This window comes from Barbus barbus (assembly GCF_936440315.1).
Source record: "Barbus barbus genome assembly, chromosome: 3".
NCBI lineage: Eukaryota > Metazoa > Chordata > Actinopteri > Cypriniformes > Cyprinidae > Barbus > Barbus barbus.
Window position 1 is genome coordinate 5,146,497 of NC_136731.1, and position 20,301 is coordinate 5,166,797.

At 38.7% G+C, this 20,301-nt stretch overlaps 2 protein-coding genes across 5 annotated transcripts in view; one reads left to right on the top strand and one right to left on the bottom strand.

Annotated features, from left to right (window-relative positions):
* Positions 1 to 117: 117 nt before the first annotated feature.
* Positions 118 to 11,287, bottom strand: LOC306854519 (interferon-inducible GTPase 5-like). Of its 4 annotated transcripts, none has more exons than XM_079392623.1 (4): positions 10,647 to 10,750; positions 7,409 to 7,639; positions 1,872 to 1,907; positions 341 to 1,785 (listed from the first exon to the last, which is right to left on the bottom strand). In XM_079392623.1, the coding sequence occupies exons 2-4, from the start codon at positions 7,592 to 7,594 to the stop codon at positions 619 to 621; spliced, it is 1,389 nt and encodes a 462-aa protein (XP_079248749.1). In that variant the 5' UTR covers positions 7,595 to 7,639; positions 10,647 to 10,750; the 3' UTR covers positions 341 to 618. The 4 variants fall into 4 exon arrangements, with proteins under 4 accessions (XP_079248750.1, XP_079248749.1, XP_079248748.1 ...); XM_079392622.1 differs by having other exon boundaries at positions 7,409 to 7,860; positions 10,647 to 10,704; XM_079392624.1 differs by lacking the exon at positions 7,409 to 7,639 and having other exon boundaries at positions 118 to 1,785; positions 10,647 to 10,731.
* Positions 11,288 to 15,166: 3,879 nt separating this feature from the next.
* The window catches only part of LOC306854424 (nuclear GTPase SLIP-GC-like), a 70,262-nt gene continuing 65,127 nt past the window's right edge, over positions 15,167 to 20,301 (top strand). Inside the window, exons 1-2 of the mRNA XM_079392399.1 lie at positions 15,167 to 15,230; positions 17,210 to 17,261. The gene's annotated coding sequence lies outside the window, so the exon portion shown is untranslated. The remainder of the gene's footprint in view (positions 15,231 to 17,209; positions 17,262 to 20,301) is intronic.

Consider the following 20,301-nt stretch of genomic DNA (forward strand, 5'->3'; position numbering starts at 1 on the left):
GCCCATGTCTATGTGCTTAAATGCATTGATTGCTGCCTTGTGATTGGATATTTGTGTGAACGAGCCGTCTATCAGGTGTACCTAATAAAGTGGCCAGTGAGTGTAGTAAGTATATTTGTACAGTAGGTAATTTATCAGTCAAGACTTTTAGTATTCTTAAGTAGATTTAGGAAAAATATTATATTAAAACAACAAATAATATTGGGAGTATAGTTTAACTGCATATACAAACAGTTATCACAAAGAGCCAATAAAAAACATTTTGTATTTTATAATGTGAGAGACATTATACCTGGTTATATTTGATATTGGAAAAAAACAACAACCCAGAATTCATCAATGAAAATGAAAAGTTAAATAAAGTTTTATTGTCATTTACCACAGAAAATCCAACTGAAAATATTTTTTTAATTTTGTTTAAAACAGATTATTGTATTTGAGATAAAACAATCAGTAAAAGTAATGGGAAATTATAGCAATGGATAAAATATAAAAAGTGCAGTAACAAATGAAAGTGATCACATATTCAAGTACTGTATATGGTTTGCATGCACATTGGCATAAATTCTTTTAATATTAAGATATTTTTTTTGCAAAACCCCATATCAGCAAACAATCTCAATGAACAGAAGCAAGCCCAGCTTCTTTTCTGATATCTCGGGCCGTATTTGCCAGATCATTCACTCCTTCTCTCAAGAGGTACTGAGTGGTAGCGAAGGATATTCCTGCAGCAGCAGCACTGCCTAAACCTGGAAGGAGACTAAACAGATATTCAACAGTAGAAATGGCAGCGAGCGCAGCAGACACTTGCAATCTGGTCAGTGCTTTTTCTCGGATGGCAGTAACAAATTTAGATTTGGCCATATCTTTCAGGTGGGGCTTGTTAACCTTCTCTGAAAGCCTTGTCAGTGACCTATCATCCAAACCAAATGCATAGTAGCACCTTGTGAGGAAAAGCACGACCATACCTGCATCACATGCTGCTGATAGGCCAGGCACTGGGATAACTGCTACACCAGCAGAGGCAAGAGATGCAGCCCAGATGATCCGTTTAAACATCTTGATCTTCTTCTCAAGAGATGCAGCAGAACACACCGGCCAGGCTTGTAGAAGAGCATACTTCTTGTGTTCTGGAAGATCATCTTCGAGAGAGTTTTGAAGTAATTCAAAATCATATTCTTCTAAATAATGAGACGATATCAAGAAAATTTTGGGGTCTCCCAGTTCTTTCAGGTTTTTCTGACAATCCTCTCTTATTAAGGAAAGAACTTTCTGCTCATCAAATCCTTTTTTCTTTTTCTCTGAAGTCATGTCATTGTCAATCTTGGAACGAACAAAGTAAAAGCTTTTCTTCTGTTTTCTTATTGCTTTAGCCAGCATGATGTCATTCTCTGTGAACCTCTCTGAGGCAAGTATAATAAAGAAATCATAGGTGTTAAACTTGACATCTTTCAGGTACTTTTTTGCTTTGAAGCTTGGGGTTCCTATTCCAGGCAGGTCCCAGATATTCACATTTGGCATTCCAGGATGTTTATACATGGTGAGCACAGTTGTAGTTTCTTTGACTCCAGTAGGTGCTGCTCCATCCTCTTCATCCTTTAGACCTCTAAGTGCATTTACAAAGGAGGATTTTCCTGATCCTGTCTTTCCAGTCACAGCGATGTTAAGTGAGACATTAAGAAACTGGTCAAATTTTATTTTAGCTTTTGCTGTAGCCTTTTCCAGAGTGGACTCGCCCGATCCCTTGATTGCATCAACAACAGCAGGGTCTTGATTTTCCATGTTCTGAACGGCAAATTTAAACATTAGTGAATGCTCAGAATTAGAGACATGATTCTTATTTAAATAATGTAAATGAAAATTCTAATTACCTGAATTTCTTGGTTCCAGGAGGAGTAATGAAACACCTGGTTTAAGTACAGAAATGGACTATTAAACCAATATGACTCAATTGTGCTGTCAACACTGAACAACAATCATAACTACAGAGTCAACAGACAATCCCAGAGATCAAAAGTAGATTTATTTTACTTAAATATATTATTAGAATTAATTTCATGATTTTGCATGAATTAGCAAAGTGTGAAATAGTTTTTCACAATATTGCATATTTGTATATACTGTGCCCTCCATAAGTATTGGAACAGTAAAGACAAAATTGCTCTGTTGGCTGTGGAGTCAAAACATTTGCAAATATGATTAAAAGATGAATATGAGACAAAACTACAGAATGTCACATTTTATTATTGGGTGATTCAACACACAGATGTTTTACCAGCTAAGAAGATTAGAGTTGCATCCCTCTATCTGATGTGAGCATAAGTATTGTAACAGTTGCCTCACAGGTCTTTCTAAAAGCAGGGAATGTGTCGTATCAGTTATATCCATTACTTCTGCATTCTGAATCTTGCAATCGATGATGACACACACAAACCAGGATGAAGATGAGGGAGCTGACTTTGAGAGAAAAGCAAGCAATTTGGATGCTAAAAGAAAAGAGGAAGTCAGCTAGAGCTCTAGCAAAAATGAAGGGCATGGATAAATCAAGAGTATGGAAACCAGCAGCGACACCAGCAACCAACAACTACCTGATCGGCTGAGAAAACAACAGTAGTTGATGACAGACAACTCATAAAAGCTGTGAAAATGAACCCTAAAAAGACGTGTCCATAAAATCACCAACAACTTGCAAACCTTTGACCAGCACCAAAAATAGAAAGGCAAAATTAAAGTTTGCAAAAAAGCACAAAGGTGAGCCAGAAGAGTTTTGGAACTGTGTTTATGGACCGATGAGACAAAGCTGAACCTTTATCTAAGTGATGGGAAAGCAAAAATGTGGAGAAAAAAAGGGAACTGCAAATGATCCCAAGCATACAGCCTCATCTGTAAAGCATGGTGGAGGTGGTGTCATGGCACGGGCATGCATGGCTGTCTCTGGAACAGGCCCTCTCAACTTTACTGATGACTTAATGTATGCTGACAGTAGCAGAATGAATTTGGAAGGGTACAAAACCATCTTGTCTACCAATATTCAAGAAAATGCCACCAGATTCATTGGGAAGTGCTTCATATTGCATCAGGACAATGACCCAAAACACCCTGCCAGTTCAGTCAAGGAATTTATAAGGGCAAAGAAATGGAAAGTCTTAGATTGCCCATGTCAATCTCCAGATTTAAATCCGATTGAACATAAATTTCACCAGCTGGAGAGGAGAGTAAAGGCAGAAACTCCCCAAAACAAGCAACAATTGGAATTGGCTGCATTAAAGGCTGGGAAAAGTATTTCAAAGGATGAGAGCAAGAGTCTGGTGATGTCTATGGGTCACAGACTCACTGCTGTGATTGTGCGCAAGGGATCTACAACTAAATAATAGCTTTTAATCTTTTATATCTGCCTTATGTTCAACTGTCCCAATACTTATGCTCACATCAGATAAGAGGGATGAACTCTAAAAGTGCTGTTCTTTTTATTTGGTAAAACATGTATGTGTTGAAACTGCTAATAATAAAACGTGAAAATCTGTAGTTTTGTCTCATATTCATCTTTTAATCATATTTGCAAATGTCTTGACTCCACAGCCAACAGAGCAATTTAGTCTTTACTGTTCCAGTACTTGTGAAGGGCACTGTATGTCATATACCATTTGGTCATATTATAAGGTGTTGCATTTTCAGTGTACCCTTAACTATTTTTAAACATGCAGTGAAATTATGTAAGCTGAAAAATTCCAAATGTAAATAGATAAAAAAAAAAAAAAAAAGTTTTTCAAAACAAACTTTGATGTTGGCTTCAGGAAGCATAGCCAGAAAGTTTGAAGCAGTTTGAAAAGCTTGAAGATTCAAGATTTTAAGATTAACGTTGCTTTAAAGGAACACTCCACTTTTTTGAAAATAGGCTCATTTTACAACTCCCCTAGAGTTAAAAATCCATGTATTATTCGGGTCCGTGTAACGGTTTGCAGTTCTTTGTTCAATTTGCAGCATCAAAATTAACCAGATAAAATTTGGCTTCAAACTTTCATTTTTCGTTTTTTTCAAATACCTCACAAACGAATAATTGTCTCTCTGTTTGATTTTCCAGTCTACAAGTTTAGGTTGTGGCATCCAAATAAGATTTTTGAACAAACATAAAACATGACTCGTGATTCTGATTTTCTATTTTTTGTGTTTTGCGCTCGCGGTTGGTCTGTACCATTACTGCCGGGGGACGGAATGGGGGATTACTTTAAGCCTGCAGCGGACCCAGAGCGCTGCCGCTTTATGTATAGGCAGGGTGCGATTTGCTGGGGGGACCTTTAATGCTTTAATGTCCCGTTTGAATCAAACGATTCAGGATACGTGCTTTAATGTCCCGTTTAAATCAAATGATTCGACCTGCTTTAATGTCCCGTTTGTCCCGTTTAAATCAAATTGTTCGCAATACGCACTTTAAAGTCCCGTTTAAACAACTGATTCGCGATCCGATTGAAACGCTTCGAAACAGTGGTCTGATTCGGAGTTTCAAAAAGCTCCCTTGATACTTTGTTGTTTGCTCGCTTTATCAATTTATTCGTTGTTTGAAATAATCATTACAATTAATAGGCCTAACTTACAACATTTTTATTAAATTGTGATCAAGTTAGACAGTTTCAGTCGTTTTAAAAACCTTTCATGACGTGACACTCATTACCTGGTATACTTGCCTAAAAAGACTGGTATCTAATGTGTGTTGTTAAACGATTAGAAAGAGAATATATATATAGACTATATTTTGTGTGTGTGTGTTCGGGTTTTTCTATCCCGATGGGGACTGCAACTTGAATGAGCACTGACTCATGGGTCTCCGTAGGAAACTAAATTAGGTCCCCATGGGGAAACAAGCTTATACAGAATGATGTTTTATTTATTTATTTTATTCATATATTTGTTAAACCCAAAAAAAATGCATAAAGTTGTTTTATGTTTATAGGGGTATGTTTAAGGTAAGGGGACAGAATATACAGCCATGAAGAACAACAGGAATAGGCTATGCGTATATTCCAAATTTAAGAAATGCCGTCTAATCCAGGCCACAGACGTTCAGAGTTTAGTTACATTCCTGCTCCAACACACTGTAGTTTTCAAATAATATTCTGATTCTAAATCAGGTGATATTTAAAAGTGTTCTTTGTTTCTGTGCTGCATCTTTAGAGCAAGTGCTAAGCCCTTTTAGTCCATCCATCCACCAAATCTCATGCCTTATAAATGACAGCTGTGCTCACATTTGTTCCCCTTTTATTTGTTAAACCATTAGAGGACTGTGATCTCTACCTCTTATCCAATATTTTGTGTGTGTAATTACCAATGCAAGTGCCTTATGTTCTATAAATGCACTTCTCATTTTTATGTATGCTCATGTTAGATACATTTTAATTTATATTTGAAGATCTAGCTGAGCACTGTCTCTGTTCTTTTCAGGTGTGTTTAACTAGGGTTTAAGATAAACACTGTGACCAAGAATAAACATAGATTAACATAGATTAATCAAAGCATGACATAGTAGTGATATGTTCTGCTTCAGCATCATAATTAACAACAATCCTTGGAAATCACTCAGAAAAGATCTGATTAAAGAAATTAATGAAGGGATTTCTAGAAAAGAAGCTGCAGATGAGTTAGAAAAAGATTTAAAACAGGTGCTCTAGCTCCAACCAGCACCAATATAGTTTCTAGTAATCCCTTATCTGCTTATCTGGTGTGTTTAATACCAGAACGATATATGAAAGAAAAGGGGTAATGAGAAAGAAAAAAAAGTTAATATTGCACAAGCAGTCCAGTAGATCAGAAAAAAGATCTGAAGAAATGTCAGGAGAGGCATTTGCACTTGGAACAGTAGGTGGCGGTGCGCGCTCTTGACAGAAGAAGCTACGGAATCTGCATAGATTTATCGAGGGACCGACTAGAGTCAATTTTCAAGGTGATTAACTGTTTTTTTATTTTTTTTACTATTTTCGTGCTTGTTTGTTATCAGTCGCTTTCGTTAATGTTAGCTTGATAGTTACGCTAGCCTTTAGCTACTAACAGTTAGTCAGTGATGGCGCCGGTGCCTCCCAGTGGGTTTGCAACTATTCTCTCATTTGTAACTAACTCTCCACTATTTTTTCTAATAACAGAACGTAGATAAAGTAAGTACCCTAATTGACTGGTGTTCTGACAAAATAGTATCTACCAAATGTAGCTACCAGCACTGTATTTGTATGGTTAGTTTTGGGTGCTATTAATGATGCCAACTTTAACGTTAGAAGTGTTCCCTAACTCAAATTAAACAAGATTTTGTCAACACTTGAGAACTGGCATTTCTATTGTCTAAATCAGTAAAACATTCTGCTACACAACAGCCAGTGCTCCACACAGAGATCTGATCTCATCATCATCATCCAGTCTGTCTGAAATGACCTGAAGAAACAAAACAACCTGAGACAGACTAAATCTGTGGCAACATCTCCAAGATGCTTCTAGAAACCTACCTGCAAAGCTACAGTACTGTTAAAAGTTTTAGGCACTGTAAAAATGCTGTAAGATGAGAATGCTGTCAAATATAATGTCATAAATACATTACCTTCTATTAACTAAATGAAATCAACATTTAGTGTGAGCCTCCTTTGCGTTAAAAAGTGTTTTGCCCTAGGTGCGCTTGCACATAGCTTTGCAGGTAGGTCTCTTGAAGCATCTTGGAGACATTGCCACAGTTCTTCTGGATTTAGTCTGTCTCAGTTTGTTCTGTTTCTTCCTGTCATACCAGAAAGACTATGATTAGATCAGATCTCTGTGTGGAGCAAACAAAAATCTCACTGGATTATTACAATTAATGGCAAAATGAATGTTTGGAAATGTAAACTTCTGTATTCTGGTGACACCAATCAGAGAGGCTCCGGAATGTTGAAGTTAATGGACAATAACCTGTTTTTCCATGGGTGCTTGAGCATTCCTGCGGTGCCTATAAAAAAACTGGCTGGCTGAAAACATGGATGAAAAATTTGGCGAGCTATCCATTGCAGTTAACCACATTAAGGCTAATGTCCTACAAGTAGTGCAACAGATTGATGTGTTAGCTGAAGTCAAAGAGAAAGTTGCTGATGTGTCAAAGTCACTATCCATTACTTCCACACTGCGAGATGCGTTGACATGTCAAATGTGCACAAACATTCCCAATTCTGTTCTTGTTATCACTGCATGCTGTGGGCAGGTGGCAGGGTGTGGCCCTTGTATCCAGACCTATCTAAATGATAACGACAACTGCCTTTTATGCAAAACTAATATGTTTGCAGGCAAGCTGGTGTTTTTAAGAGGCCTTAGTGAGGTACTGGCAAATGAAGTCTCTTAAATGTGGTCTGGCTGACAGTGTTTTACTTTTACCCAAAAGTAAAACCACAAAAGACCTGCAACATACCTGAGTGGTGAATTCATTGCGATCTGTGTGTCTAGCGGATTGAGGGATTTCCCGGCGAATCTTGTTGACTGTGCCGAGGATGGTGGTTTTCCGGCTAAGAAGTTTATGCGCAAGTGACAGCGATGTGAAGAAATTGTCCATGGTAACATTTCTGCCCTTGTCTAGGAATGGTTCCATCAGCCTCATCACTACATTTTCAGACAGTCTCTCTCCACTGGGACGACTAGGGTCCTTGCCAAGATATGGGAGGACATTACAAATGTACTTGGATTTTAGGTCGCAAGCCACCCAAAACTTGATCCCAAACTTGTCAGGCTAATTCATACCTGTTTACACCTGGGCAAGACCCTACATGCCAATGTGAGACAAGTTCTCTGCTTTTAGCAGCCCTCCCTCCCCCACACATACAAACAAGCCACCAGCAACCAGTCACACACACACCCCCAACCCCCCTGCAGATTGCTCAGGTAATGACCACATTTACACATGAATTGATGCTAATGATAGCCAAAAGACTAGCCAGTTAGCATCCACTTGGCTAAAGGAGGGGTAAAAAACTCTGGAATTTCTAGTGTTAATATAGATATAGAAACAGAAATTGAAATACTCTCCCCTGTTGAAAAAACAGCATATGCTGGTTAGGTAGGTTTTGATGCTGGGATGCTGGTTCTTAGCAGCTCATGTGCTGGTCCAGGACTATCTTAAACCAGCTAAGGACCAGCATCCCAGCAAAACCTACCTAACCAGCATATGCTGTTTTTTCAACAGGGTCCAATGGTAATGGTAATAATCACAGTTAACAGTTAACAGTCACAGTAGCCAATAACTTATTGCAACTTATTAAAGCGGCAGCGCTCTGGGTCCGCTGCAGGCTTAAAGTAATCCCCCATTCCGTCCCCCGGCAGTAATGGTACAGACCAACCGTGAGCGCAAAACACAAAAAATGGAAAATCAGAATAACGAGTCATGTTTTATGTTTGTTCAAAAATCTTATTCGGATGCCACAACCTAAACTTGTAGACTGGAAAATCAAACAGAGAGACAATTATTCGCTTGTGAGGTATTTGAAAAAAACGAAAAATTAAAGTTTGAAGCCAAATTTTATCTGGTTAATTTTGATGCTGCAAATTGAACAAAGAACTGCAAACCGTTACACGGACCTATTCGTTCAATCTGTTTTTTTTTTTTAAATTTAATTTATTTAAGAAGAAAAACGAATAAACAGCTTGAATATTCGATTTCTACACATGGGCGTGAATTAAACGCCCCTTTCTACTGATTAGCACTCACACTGAGTGTTGTTGATAAAAAAAATATTCACAAACTATTGCCATTACACAGAAATTACATAGGAATTGCCTAAAACCAAGATTTGCATTACAATGGATAAACTTAACTGATTTAATCACGGCCACACTTTCTATGAACTCAGTATCCATAATATTATATACACATTATATTCACGTTTGTCAGGGATTATAAAGCATTCAGAATTCCTCATGATTGACTTAAACCTATATAGCATTATAGATTTGACATTTCTATTTCTGCTTAGTCATGACTGATAAAGTGACATGATGTTATTGTATAAGTCCTTAAAACTTGGACGTGTCATGGTGCATTATAAAACTTCATTTACCTTAATAATAATATAGTATATTAATTAATGTTATAATCCACTTGATTGGCTCTATGACTCTCTCTCCTCTCCACCTGTATTTGGTGTGTGGTGAGCGCACTGGCGCCGTTGTACTGTGGCTGCCGTCGCATCATCCAAGTGGATGCTGCACACTGGTGGTGGTTGAGGAGAGACCCCCGAATGATTGTAAAGCGCTTTGGGTGTACAGCTATACACAATAAAGCGCTATATAAATGCATCATTCATTCATTCATTCATTCATATATTATTATTATGTGTGTGTTTAAAATGCTTTATGGATACTGAGTTCATTCTTGCCATATATACTATATATTACAATTATTTTTATTCATAAATTTGATATGACTCCATGATTTGAAATAAGCCTATCATAATATTAAACAGAGTGATTTGTGTTTTAGGGAGATGTGTTTATCTGCTGCTGAGAAAGAGCGCCAGTATAGGGTTCGGTGTGATGCTGATCCAGAGAGAAGGGCTGCATATTTACAGAAACACAGAGAGAAGTGGCATGGTGATAGAAAGCTAGAAAAGGTGAAGACAATGAAAGATTTAAGTGAGAGGGAGAAGAGAAGGAAAAGAGTTCCTTGATTATTACGCCGGAATGAGAGGATAGTTCCTAGCCATATCAGCCTAGCAACTTTTCATTTTCCATCGGTCTTAGTACACGATGTAACTACAGAAGAATGAAGCTTTAAATAGGAAAATTATCGAGACTCTTTGGTCATTTTTGATGACCAAATGCTAATGGTCTAATCAGATTCAATGATCTATGCTAAGCTAAGCTAAAAGTGCTACCTCCAGACCCGCAGATCGGCTGAATGGATTCAAAAACGGTAAAACTGAATAAAAATGTCAAACCAAATCATCCCGACTACTCACGTAACCTCAGACATTTGCTATCCATATTATATACATATATGTCTTTTATCAAATTTACCAATTGTTATCATTTCTATTTGTGCTGGTCAATTATGAACAATAGATCAAATTGAACTACTAGCAAAAACTTGAGAATTAGGTGGGGCCGAGGGACTGCTGCTGCTGCAAATATGCTCACAGATGTAATCTCACTCCAAACTTTTGATAAAACTTGAGAGCCCTGGAGCTTAATGTCCCACCGTTCACACTAAACAACAAGAGTTAAGAGTTATAATAATAGTTTTTCTCTGAAAACTAAGACTATTTAGAGTTGTTAATCTCAAAATTAAGAATAGTTCATGTTAAAACAAATGACAAAAACTGTGTATAACTGTAAAACAGCACAAATAACATTCACTTATTCACTACCTACAGTAACTCATTCACATATTCATTAATCAGCTTACTCTTACCACAGTTACTAACTGTGGTTTCAGAAGCAGTTATAGCTATCAGTTCATCCCACACAATAGGATTCAACAGCGGGTATAACTGAGACTGTGTGTTTCAACTATACCCTGCACATTGCTCAAAACTGCACAATGACCTTGAATGGCACCATTAAATATGTCATATTAAAGATCATAAAATTCAGTTTTACAATCATTGAAGGACAAAAAGTTATTTAATGTTACAGAGAGAAGGAAATAAAGTTCTTACCTGTAAAAATATACTTTCGATATCACTGCCTTAGACAGTTTCTACTGCAAACAAGTCTATACAGATCACGAGCCACTTCCTCTATACTCAGTAAGGGGAATGCCCCTTCTTGTAGGAGGACTCAAGTAAGCATATTATATTCCCTCTCCTGGTTATCATCTCGAGACTACTTATTCTGGGCACTAACTTATTCATGGTGCAAATAACAACAACAACACATACGTTTCTCCAGTAGTGAAGGGTCTGCCATTAAGAGATGTGAAAAGCAATGTACTTTTCATTAGAGGGTATTACAATAATAGAAATAAAAAACCGTTACAAGCATTTGTTTGTTTAGTGCAGAAAAATGGCGACTTATTGTGGCAAGCAGCAAAGAATCTGTCTTTCTCTAGTTTGATAACACATGCTGCGGAGGTACTTTCCCTTAACACTACAAAGACAGTTCACCTATGAGGTGCATCAATGCACATTTCCCACTTTCGATATCTTTGGCTGTGCTGAGTCACTGCCTTAGACAGTTTCTACTGCAAACATGTAAATAAATCTAAGCTACATAGCACGACTATTGTACCATCTAAACATACAAGGGGTGATCAAAAGCTTAGTTTATGGCTATGATAAGCAACGGAAAGCTTACTAAGTTCCTGTCCTCTTCGGGGTAATATTAGCTAGTCTGCTTGTGTAATGAAGCAGTATAGCACTCTTGACAGCTCTCATTCTTAAAAGGACCAGCACCATTTTCATATTAACGCTATGCATTACTTTAATTTAGTTCAAACAGTGACAGCATGAAATAAAACTACAAGTTCAGAACACAAAACTACGAGTTACAGTTCTGGGGCCTCATTTATAACACTCCTAAAAGTGTACGTAAGCGTAAAAGCTAGATTTTGCATACGCACAAAGGTTTTCAAATTTATAAAAACATGCATAGGCCAGAACCTGTGCAAAAATCCCTTTATAAATCTTAGTCAGGGGAAGATTGTGCATACGTGCATCTCCACCCTGAAATCACCATATATGGAGCTTACAACGTCTAGTTTTACTATGCATAACCTCATCTGCATATGATTTCCATGCATATTCCCATTCACGTGACACCATGTTAAACAAACGTCAAAGATACAAGACGTTAAGGAAATATGAGATACGGACTATAAATGCCATTTGTGCCATACGTTAATTTTTACTGCTAAAAAAATCATCCAATATCCTTATGCTATGTATATCAAAATATACATAAAGATAATTTTTCTCGCTAAAAAGTTTTCTCATAACATGAGATCTGCAGTTGAGTTTAAAGATGAATTATTGTGCACCTATAGCACTCCTCGCTGTCATTAAAACGTGATCAAGCACATCCAATATGTCTAAATTCATAATTTCAGTTTAACTTCTGTGTAATGACTTTATGAAATTTCAGTGCTCATCTCAATTAATGACAGTGGAATAGTTGTTTACTTCATCTCTCTACAGAAAAAAGTCTGTATGCATGGGTCAGAGTTTGCATGCAGGTGCGCCAATTTTCCTGTCAAGTTTGTTTTTATAAATCCCACCTTTTGTGTAGCATACGCCTCTTTCAGGACAGGTTTTGTGCGTACGCAACGGCCCCTGAACTGTCAGTTTATGTATTATAAATCCAGAGTAGTAGAACAGGAGAAGAATTGGAGATAGCCTGCATGCAATAAGCACTTATAAGAGCTTGAATAAAAATATGTCTGTAATGAAATATCTGCCAAATAGTGAGCCATTTTTTAATTCATGTTATAAATAATTAATAAAATGTATTTATTCATACTTTTTTTTCAGGATTTCAGGATTATCATAATGTTAACATAATGATACATCATAATGTTAATACTCTGGGGTGGTGATGGTGCAGTGGATAAGACACATGCCTTTGGTGTGAGAGACCCGGGTTCGAATCCACTGTGAGACACCAATGTGTCCCTGAGCAAGACACTTAACCCCTAGTTGCTCCAGAGGCGTGCGACCTCTGACATATATAGCAATTGTAAGTCGCTTTGGATAAAAGCGTCAGCTAAATGAATAAATGTAAATGTAAATGTAATTGAAAACTGAGGCCAAAGGGTGCTGTATTGGTTTTTCCTCGTTCTAATATGTATTGTCTTTTCATGCATGTTGATGATGGTTATGATGCTTATCCACAACAATTCATAAAAATTTGACAATTCATTTGTCAAACTTCATATCCTCCAAAAACACTAAATGCAAAAAGGGTGACTGACTTGTTAACTCATGAGATTTTATTAATGAATCAATTTCTTCCAATAGTAGTTATACAAGTGAACCTTAGGGTGAGCAAGTTTTATTTTTGGCTTTTATGCCTGATGTGACAGGAAACGACAGGGAAAAGGGAATGATTATCAAAGTACCTCAAGCTGGGATTCAGACTTGGATAACGAAGGTGAATGTCTTTCATTTATGAGCTATAAGAAATAATATCCAGTAAATGAGTACCTCAATGTAAAGTGGACACCTGTGAAGCATTTATTCATGATTACAAATGTTTGTATTTTGTGAAAGTGAGCCTTAAAATGGACATCCGTGAACCATTTATTAATAAGTTATAAACATTAATAATGTCTAAAAGTGCACCTTAGTGTAGAGTGGAGAACCATTTATTAATGAGCTATAAAAATTAATAACCTCTGAAAGTGAACATTAGGGTGCTTTCACATTTAGTTTGATTGCCTGGGCGAAACCCGAGTTCAATTGCTCCCCCTGCCCTCGCTGAACTGCGTTCATATGATTTTATTTGGGTCCGAACCGCCGTTTGTTTGCATCATCAAGCCAGCAGCTGTTTACCCCCCGCGGCAAAATGCATAACATTTCTCTCCTGACATATTTATGTTTTTGAGCCGTTGGTTTTGTTTCCAAAGCTTCAGTACATAATGCAGCTACGAATAAAAGGGTCTACTTTTATTCGTATACACTTATAAAAACAAGAAAACTTTGTGCTTTTGTGAAATAAAGAAAATAAACAGTCTGCCGCCTGGGTCTCCATTATCTTTATTAAGAAACGCGTCCTTAAAATGAACTGAAACTCAACGAATACTCCACACACAGACATGAGATATATGTATAGAAAGCTTGACATGTCTACTTTTAAACGAAGCAATTCTTATCAAAAACAAATCTTCTGTGATAAAGTTATCCGTATGAAACCAACACAATGTCTTTCCCGTCTGCCTTCATTATCTCTAATGCGCCCACGGCCACAAGCGGTTCGCACTTTTGATATTATAATTGTCCACGTGAGACGCACAGTTTTGAAAACAGCACCCCAGTTTACTGTCTTTAAAAAGGAGCTTGCCATGTATACAGAAGTCCTAAAAATTATGAGAAGTGATAAGGTCAAAAAATTTACATATGGTTGTATGAATGTATTTTATTAAATTTTATTTGAATTAATATCTTGTATGGTGGTTTGTTTCTCTGTTATAGTATGAATAATATGAATGTCTTGGTCTGTGAAGACTTACAGTTGTGTTTATGTTAGCCTATTTTGTTCTGTTAAGATGCTGTTGAAATGCAAAAGAACAAAAAAAAACTTGATTTATATCTGGCATCGCATCCGGCAAAGTTCATTTTAAAGTTCACTGTACATTAAACTTCTCTGTAGATTACATGTAAAATACAAGACAATGGTTTTCCACACAGATGCCGTTTGCTAATAACAGATGTTTGTGCAAATTGGTTCCTTAGCCAACTCAACAGTTAACCTGTTAAAACTTCCTAACAATCTGTGCACTTTACCTGCCTCTCCGAGAACAGCTCTGAGTAGAAAGTCATGTGTTGTCATCTCGAAATTACGGTAATTATTATGTAGCATGAACACAGCACAAGTTTCAGCTATAGAAGCACGCAACAAATGACGCTTGCTCGCTGTTATTGGCTATCGCAGGTATCACGTCAGAGGCCGCCCGATCAAGAGTCGTAAATATCAAACGTGTGATATTTACAATTTGAGTTTGTCGATGCGCCATCTCGGTCAGGAGCAGTTAAATAATCGTGATGACACCACACAATAGAGGATTTTTGGACAAAAAATTTCTTGCAACAAGCCATCTCCCGATCATTCGGTGGTGCAAATCAGCCTTAAAATCCTCTAGTGTGTGGCCAGTTTAAAGTAACAAAAGTAAAGCAAATATTAAAAGTAAATCTGTAATCTTAAAAATACGTAAATAAAAAACTGAACTTGATTACTAGCAATCAAGTTGTAATGAAACATTTATTTCTACACAGATCATAACTTCACTAAAATATAATAATGCTTCTGTAAATACAAATCCTTATTCAGTGATAATATTGAAAATTCAGTCATATTTGTTTCAGTTGGATTCACATTCTTTCTCAGTACATTCAGTACAAGTAGCTCTATGAATCCTTAAATTAAACTCACAAAAGAGAACATGATCCCTTTCCCTTTTCCTTTGTTTAACAAAACAAGTCCACACCCATAGATAGGTAAGAATTAAGGTCAGACATCTTGCTGTGTCACTTGACAGCTGAACTGACGGCAGAGTCCTGTTCCACAGACATTATCCTGAGAGATAAAAGGTAACTTTTCCTTCAGTTGATTAAGGTGCTTAAAGTTGTTAGTTTCTTGTTTTAGGTTACTTTTTCAAAACAGTCTACAGAAATACATATTGCTATTCTTGTCTAATTCAAGCCAGCATTTGAAATAATATAAAATTTGATGTATTTGTATAAGGAAAGAATTTCAAAGCACTCATTTGGGATATAAGATATGCCAAAAAGGATATTTCATTAAAAATGACAACCAAAGTGTTGCATTATTTTATTGATTTTTTTTCATAATAGAATGTGCATTTGTAAAAGAATAAAGAAAAAAAAGAGAAGAAGAAGGCCAAAGGTGTGTGATTTGTGTGAAACAATGAAAAAATTTGTTAAATCTCTTATAAGAATACAGTAGGTTGTTTTAGACTGGTTTAGGGCTTTAAATAATGACAAAACAGTGAATGTTTGACCATTTTTTAAATTATTATTTTATCTATATTTTCTTCAAGTTTTTATAAGTAGCTGCAACACTGGTTTATTGATATTTATGTGTGGTATTTAATAATCTATATATGATATTTAAGACTCCAAAAACTGGTTAAGCAGGATGTTGCCGTTGCAGGAGAAGCAAATACATGATAACAAGTTTTACATATTGCGGCCAAACTCAAAAATGGTGGCTGATGTTGAGTTTAAGAACTGAAAGGAGAGGGAAAAATGGGCATGACACTAAAAACAAAGACCGTGGGTTCAATTCCCAAGAAATGCATGATCCTGCTGTTTCCTGTATTTAGTTCAGTCTAAAATACTCTCTCATATGGTTGCTTCCAGTGTCCAGTGAAATATAAATTATAAAAGTGTACAGTCAAATTGAAATGATAAAACTTTTAAAAAGTAAATTATATGTTAGCATGCTTTAATGTTAAAAAAACACATTAATTTAGATCAATAGCAAATAATAAAACATACTTAGGGGCTCTGATTCAGAAGAACCAGATTGTCCTATTAAAGTTGGGATTGCCCCATTTTTTGTATTTAGAAACAAACTTTGTGCACAGCTGGTCTTGTACTCTATCAGGTTCAGGAAACACACACATTTGAGTGGCATAATGCAAATATTTGCACAAAAAATCCTTTTGTGGGAGACTTTGAGCTTTGTAACTTTGCAGATCTTATACAAGCTGCTTCGACACAATCAATATTGTATAAAGCGCTATATAAATAAAGGTGACTTGACTTGACATACACAAAAAGTTACATAACACACTAAAGAAAAAGGGAAACAATATGAACCCTTTTAAAAGTCACTCTAGCTTTTTGGAACTAAATATGCCTAATTTTCATTGGTTTTAAACAATGGAGGGTGGTGGCAACTGAAATGCAGGTTATCATGATCACCCAATCTTAGCCTAAGGGCAAACACAGAGCTTTAATGCAAACAACATGCAAACTCATGTGTTTCCTGATGAACACATTTACATGCAAATCAACAACAAAACTACACCTGATGATGTTCATAATGTCCCTCAAACAGAGCTGAGAGGTTTTGTGAAGAACGTATCCTCCAAAAATATATGAACTTGATAACTAGCAATCACGTTTTGTTTTTTGTTTTTTTACATTTCTACATATTAAAGTAAAAAAAAAAAACAGGAAGTTGCCATATACATAAAACGGACAACTGCCAGTGCATCAAAACTTCACAGAAATATGATAATGCTAATGCTTATGCAAATATGAATAATTATTCACTGATATATATTGACTTAAAAAGAAAAATTCTCGATCTTTCAGATATTTGTTTCGGTTAGCGTCACGTTTCTTTTCTCTGTACCTTCAGTACTCATTAAAAGCAAATGTACGCTACTGATTTTACAGTTATTTACTGCAAATATAAATTAAAATAAAATTCACAAAGGAGAAAATATTCCCTGTCTCTCTCCCTTTAACACAAGAAGTCCACACCCACAGGTGAATGAGATCTAACCTCAAAAATCTTCCTCTGCTTAACTTGACAGCTGAATGATTGGCAATCTCCTGTCCTGCAGACATTATCCTGAGAGATATAAGGTAACTTTTCCTTCAAATTATTAAGGTGCTTTAACACTGATGAATAGAATAAGCACACAAACACATTTTCATTATTCAAATTGTTATTTCATTGGAACATCAAACAATATATATACAGCTTGTTATTTAACGTATCTATCTATACACACACTAAAAGCACCCTCTAGCGCTACCAATATGGCTACCGGTGACTCGTTACTTTATGAAAGACCTTTGGTGTCAATATACCATTCAAAAAGCATCAATATTTTAATGATCATAAAGCTAGATTCTCAGAATATCTTGATAATTTTTCACACCTAAAGGCATGTATTAGATACTCGTTACATATTTAATTTGTCGCATTTAATCTACTGTTTGTATCCAGGCACAGTTCCACAGAGGTGCTTCAGAGTGCTAAGCATCCTCTAGTCTCGCGTAGCCAGACCTTCAGCCTATAGATGGCCGTGTTCATTGGCCAAGGCCCGCCCATGAGGCCGTATGACTGACATGTCAAACAACGTTTGGCGCCACGGCATCTTTGTTTCCCGGCAGACCGAAAATAAACGCGACACTCGCGTCTCCCGGAGATCCGGTTTAATTGAACCAGTCAGATAATGACTTCGACATTCCTGAAGTGTTTCCAGAAAAGTGCCATATGCATCAGACGTTTAGCTAACGTTCCGTGGGCGTGACGTCTGAAGCTAAGATTAAGCATCCTCAAACTAAAGCAAGAGCACCCTCAGTTGAGGCGGTACAAAATTAGGGAACTGGGAAAAACATATTTGGCAAACACGCCAGTGCGTATTTGAGTTTACACTTTGAAGTGCTTCAAAGGTTTCTATTTACAGTGTGTTTTTGCAGTAGTGATCAGTGTAGCCAATCTGTTACATATCTGTTGATTTCCTGAACACAATTACCAATCAAAGGTATTTTAATTCAAAATCCACTCATCACTGAAAACACCTCAGATCCTCTTCAGGATCTCGAGCTGCATCCAGGGATGCTTGGGGGAACGCCTTCAGCGTGACCGGCTCTGAATACAAATTAAATCTGTCCAATGGATGGGTGGGACGTCACGGGCGAGGTGACGTAATGACCAGCTGGTATAAAAGCACGTGCGGTGAAACCGGCGTCAGCTTTCTGTCATTCAGGTAGCGCTCTGTGTCTCCGTGAGTCCTATTTAGTGTTGTCTGTCTGTTCTAGTCATGTTGAAAAGCCAGTTTAAGGCTAAACATGGGAGCGAAGCACAATACAAGCAATGTGTTCCTCCCTGCAAACGTTTTTTTGTGTGCAGGGGATACACACAGCTTGTGTGTGCTTTGCTTGGGAGCAAGACGTGGAGGCGGCTCTCGAGGGGGCTGATTGGGGGCTGATGTGTGTGCTTCGCTCCCGAAAGGCCCTCTTCTCCGGGGAGGGTTCTTTCATTGGTGTTCCCCGCGGCGTTGGCCCCGCTTCCGCTGAAGCGGCGTTCGTGGGGTTCGCAAGCGGGATCTGATGGAGGGATCGGAGACGAGCGAGTCTCTATCTCCATCCTCACCTCTCGGATCCCATGACCGCTCCCCGAGATCGGAAGCCCGCCTTGCGGATACTTCCACTCGGGCAGCAGCCTCTGCGTTTCTCTTGTCTTCCTCCGAGGAGGTTGACACGGGAAACGCTGAGCATGTTGCACCCCCTCTTTTACCCCAATATGAGGAGCTTGTGGAGGTGATTACTCGTGCCGCAGCCAAGTTGAGTCTCGACTGCCTGGCCGAGTGTCCTGTCGAACTGCAGAGAAGCAAGTTAGACGAGCGTTTTCTGTGGTTTCAGACTTCACCTCTACATCGGAGCCTGCCTTTTTTCGGAAACCTTTCTCGGCCCGCCTCTTCGTCCCCTCATCGGAATACTACGGTAATGTAATGGGGACGAGTGAGCGTGGTTACAGAGCGATGCCGCGTGTGGAACAGATGCTTGCGAACTATCTGTCCCCTGACGCAGCGTCGTCTTTGAAGGCTCCGACCCTGCCCACCAAGCCGCTGCGCACATTGTCAGGAGACTGTGCCATTGGGCGATCTATGGCAGCCCTGGTGGCGGCGGAGAGGCACCTCTGGTTGACCCTGTCGGATATCAAAGACCGCGACAGGGTCTTCCTTCTGGACGCCCCGCTATCGCCTTCTGGCCTTTTCTGGCCTTTTCGGTGACCCTTTTGACTCCGTTGTCGACAGGCACCTCCGTTGGAGGCAGGCAGCAGCGTTCCAGCGGTTTCTCCCTCGCAGCTCACAGGGCTGCTGGGCGAGAGCAGCCCCTGCCGCGTGCTGGCTCCTCGTATAGGGAAGCTCAGAAGGAGAGCGTCGCCACCTGTGCGCCTCCGCGTAAGTGGGGTCGGGGCGGTAAGAAGGGTCAAATACCTCCCAGCCTAAGCAGGATCGGCGGACCATTCTTCAGGCGAAGAGGTCTTCAGCCAAGAAGCCCTAATGTTGGTGAACCAGGGCTTATGAGGGTAGCCCCCGCTGGGGGTAGAGCAGCGATCACCGCAGCGTACGGTGCTCGTCTCGCCCCAGTGCCCTCAGGAGATCGATCTGCTAACCCTGCCACATATGGTGTTTCAGGGCGCAGCGGTCTCCAGCGAGCACACATCTCAGTCTCTTCCGCCCAGAACCGTAGCAGAGCTGAGATGCTCGCCACCCCATCGGGGGTCTCTGGAGCAGCTATTTTGGGCGTTCCCTGCCGGTGTGCCATTCCAGGGCACCGAACTAGCCGCTCTGATTACACCAGAGGCCAGTCTCGAGAGACATGTTCCCTTAGTAGACTATTTCGCAGCGTGGAAACTACTGTCAAATGTGTCTCAGTGGGTCCTGCGCACTGTAGAGAGAGAGGCTACAGAATCCAGTTCGGTTCTCGTCCGCCTCAATTCAACGGGGGGAATTCCACTTTAGTGGGTCCCGAGCAGGCTCTGGTAATGGAACAAAAGGTAGATACTCTCTTAAGGAAGGAGGCCATCGAGGTGGTTTCTCCTCACGAAGGAGAGTCCGGGTTCTACAGCCGGTACTTCATAGTTCCAAAGAAGGATGGAGGGTTGCGT

Coding starts and splice junctions, on each gene's coding strand:
- LOC306854519 (XM_079392623.1), bottom strand. CDS start 7,594: ATGAGGCTGATGGAACCATTCCTAGACAAGGGCAGAAATGTTACCATG. Junction 1,908..7,408: donor GCAATGAATTCACCACTCAG/GTATGTTGCAGG, acceptor TACTTAAACCAG/GTGTTTCATTACTCCTCCTG. Junction 1,786..1,871: donor CCTGGAACCAAGAAATTCAG/GTAATTAGAATT, acceptor TTTGCCGTTCAG/AACATGGAAAATCAAGACCC.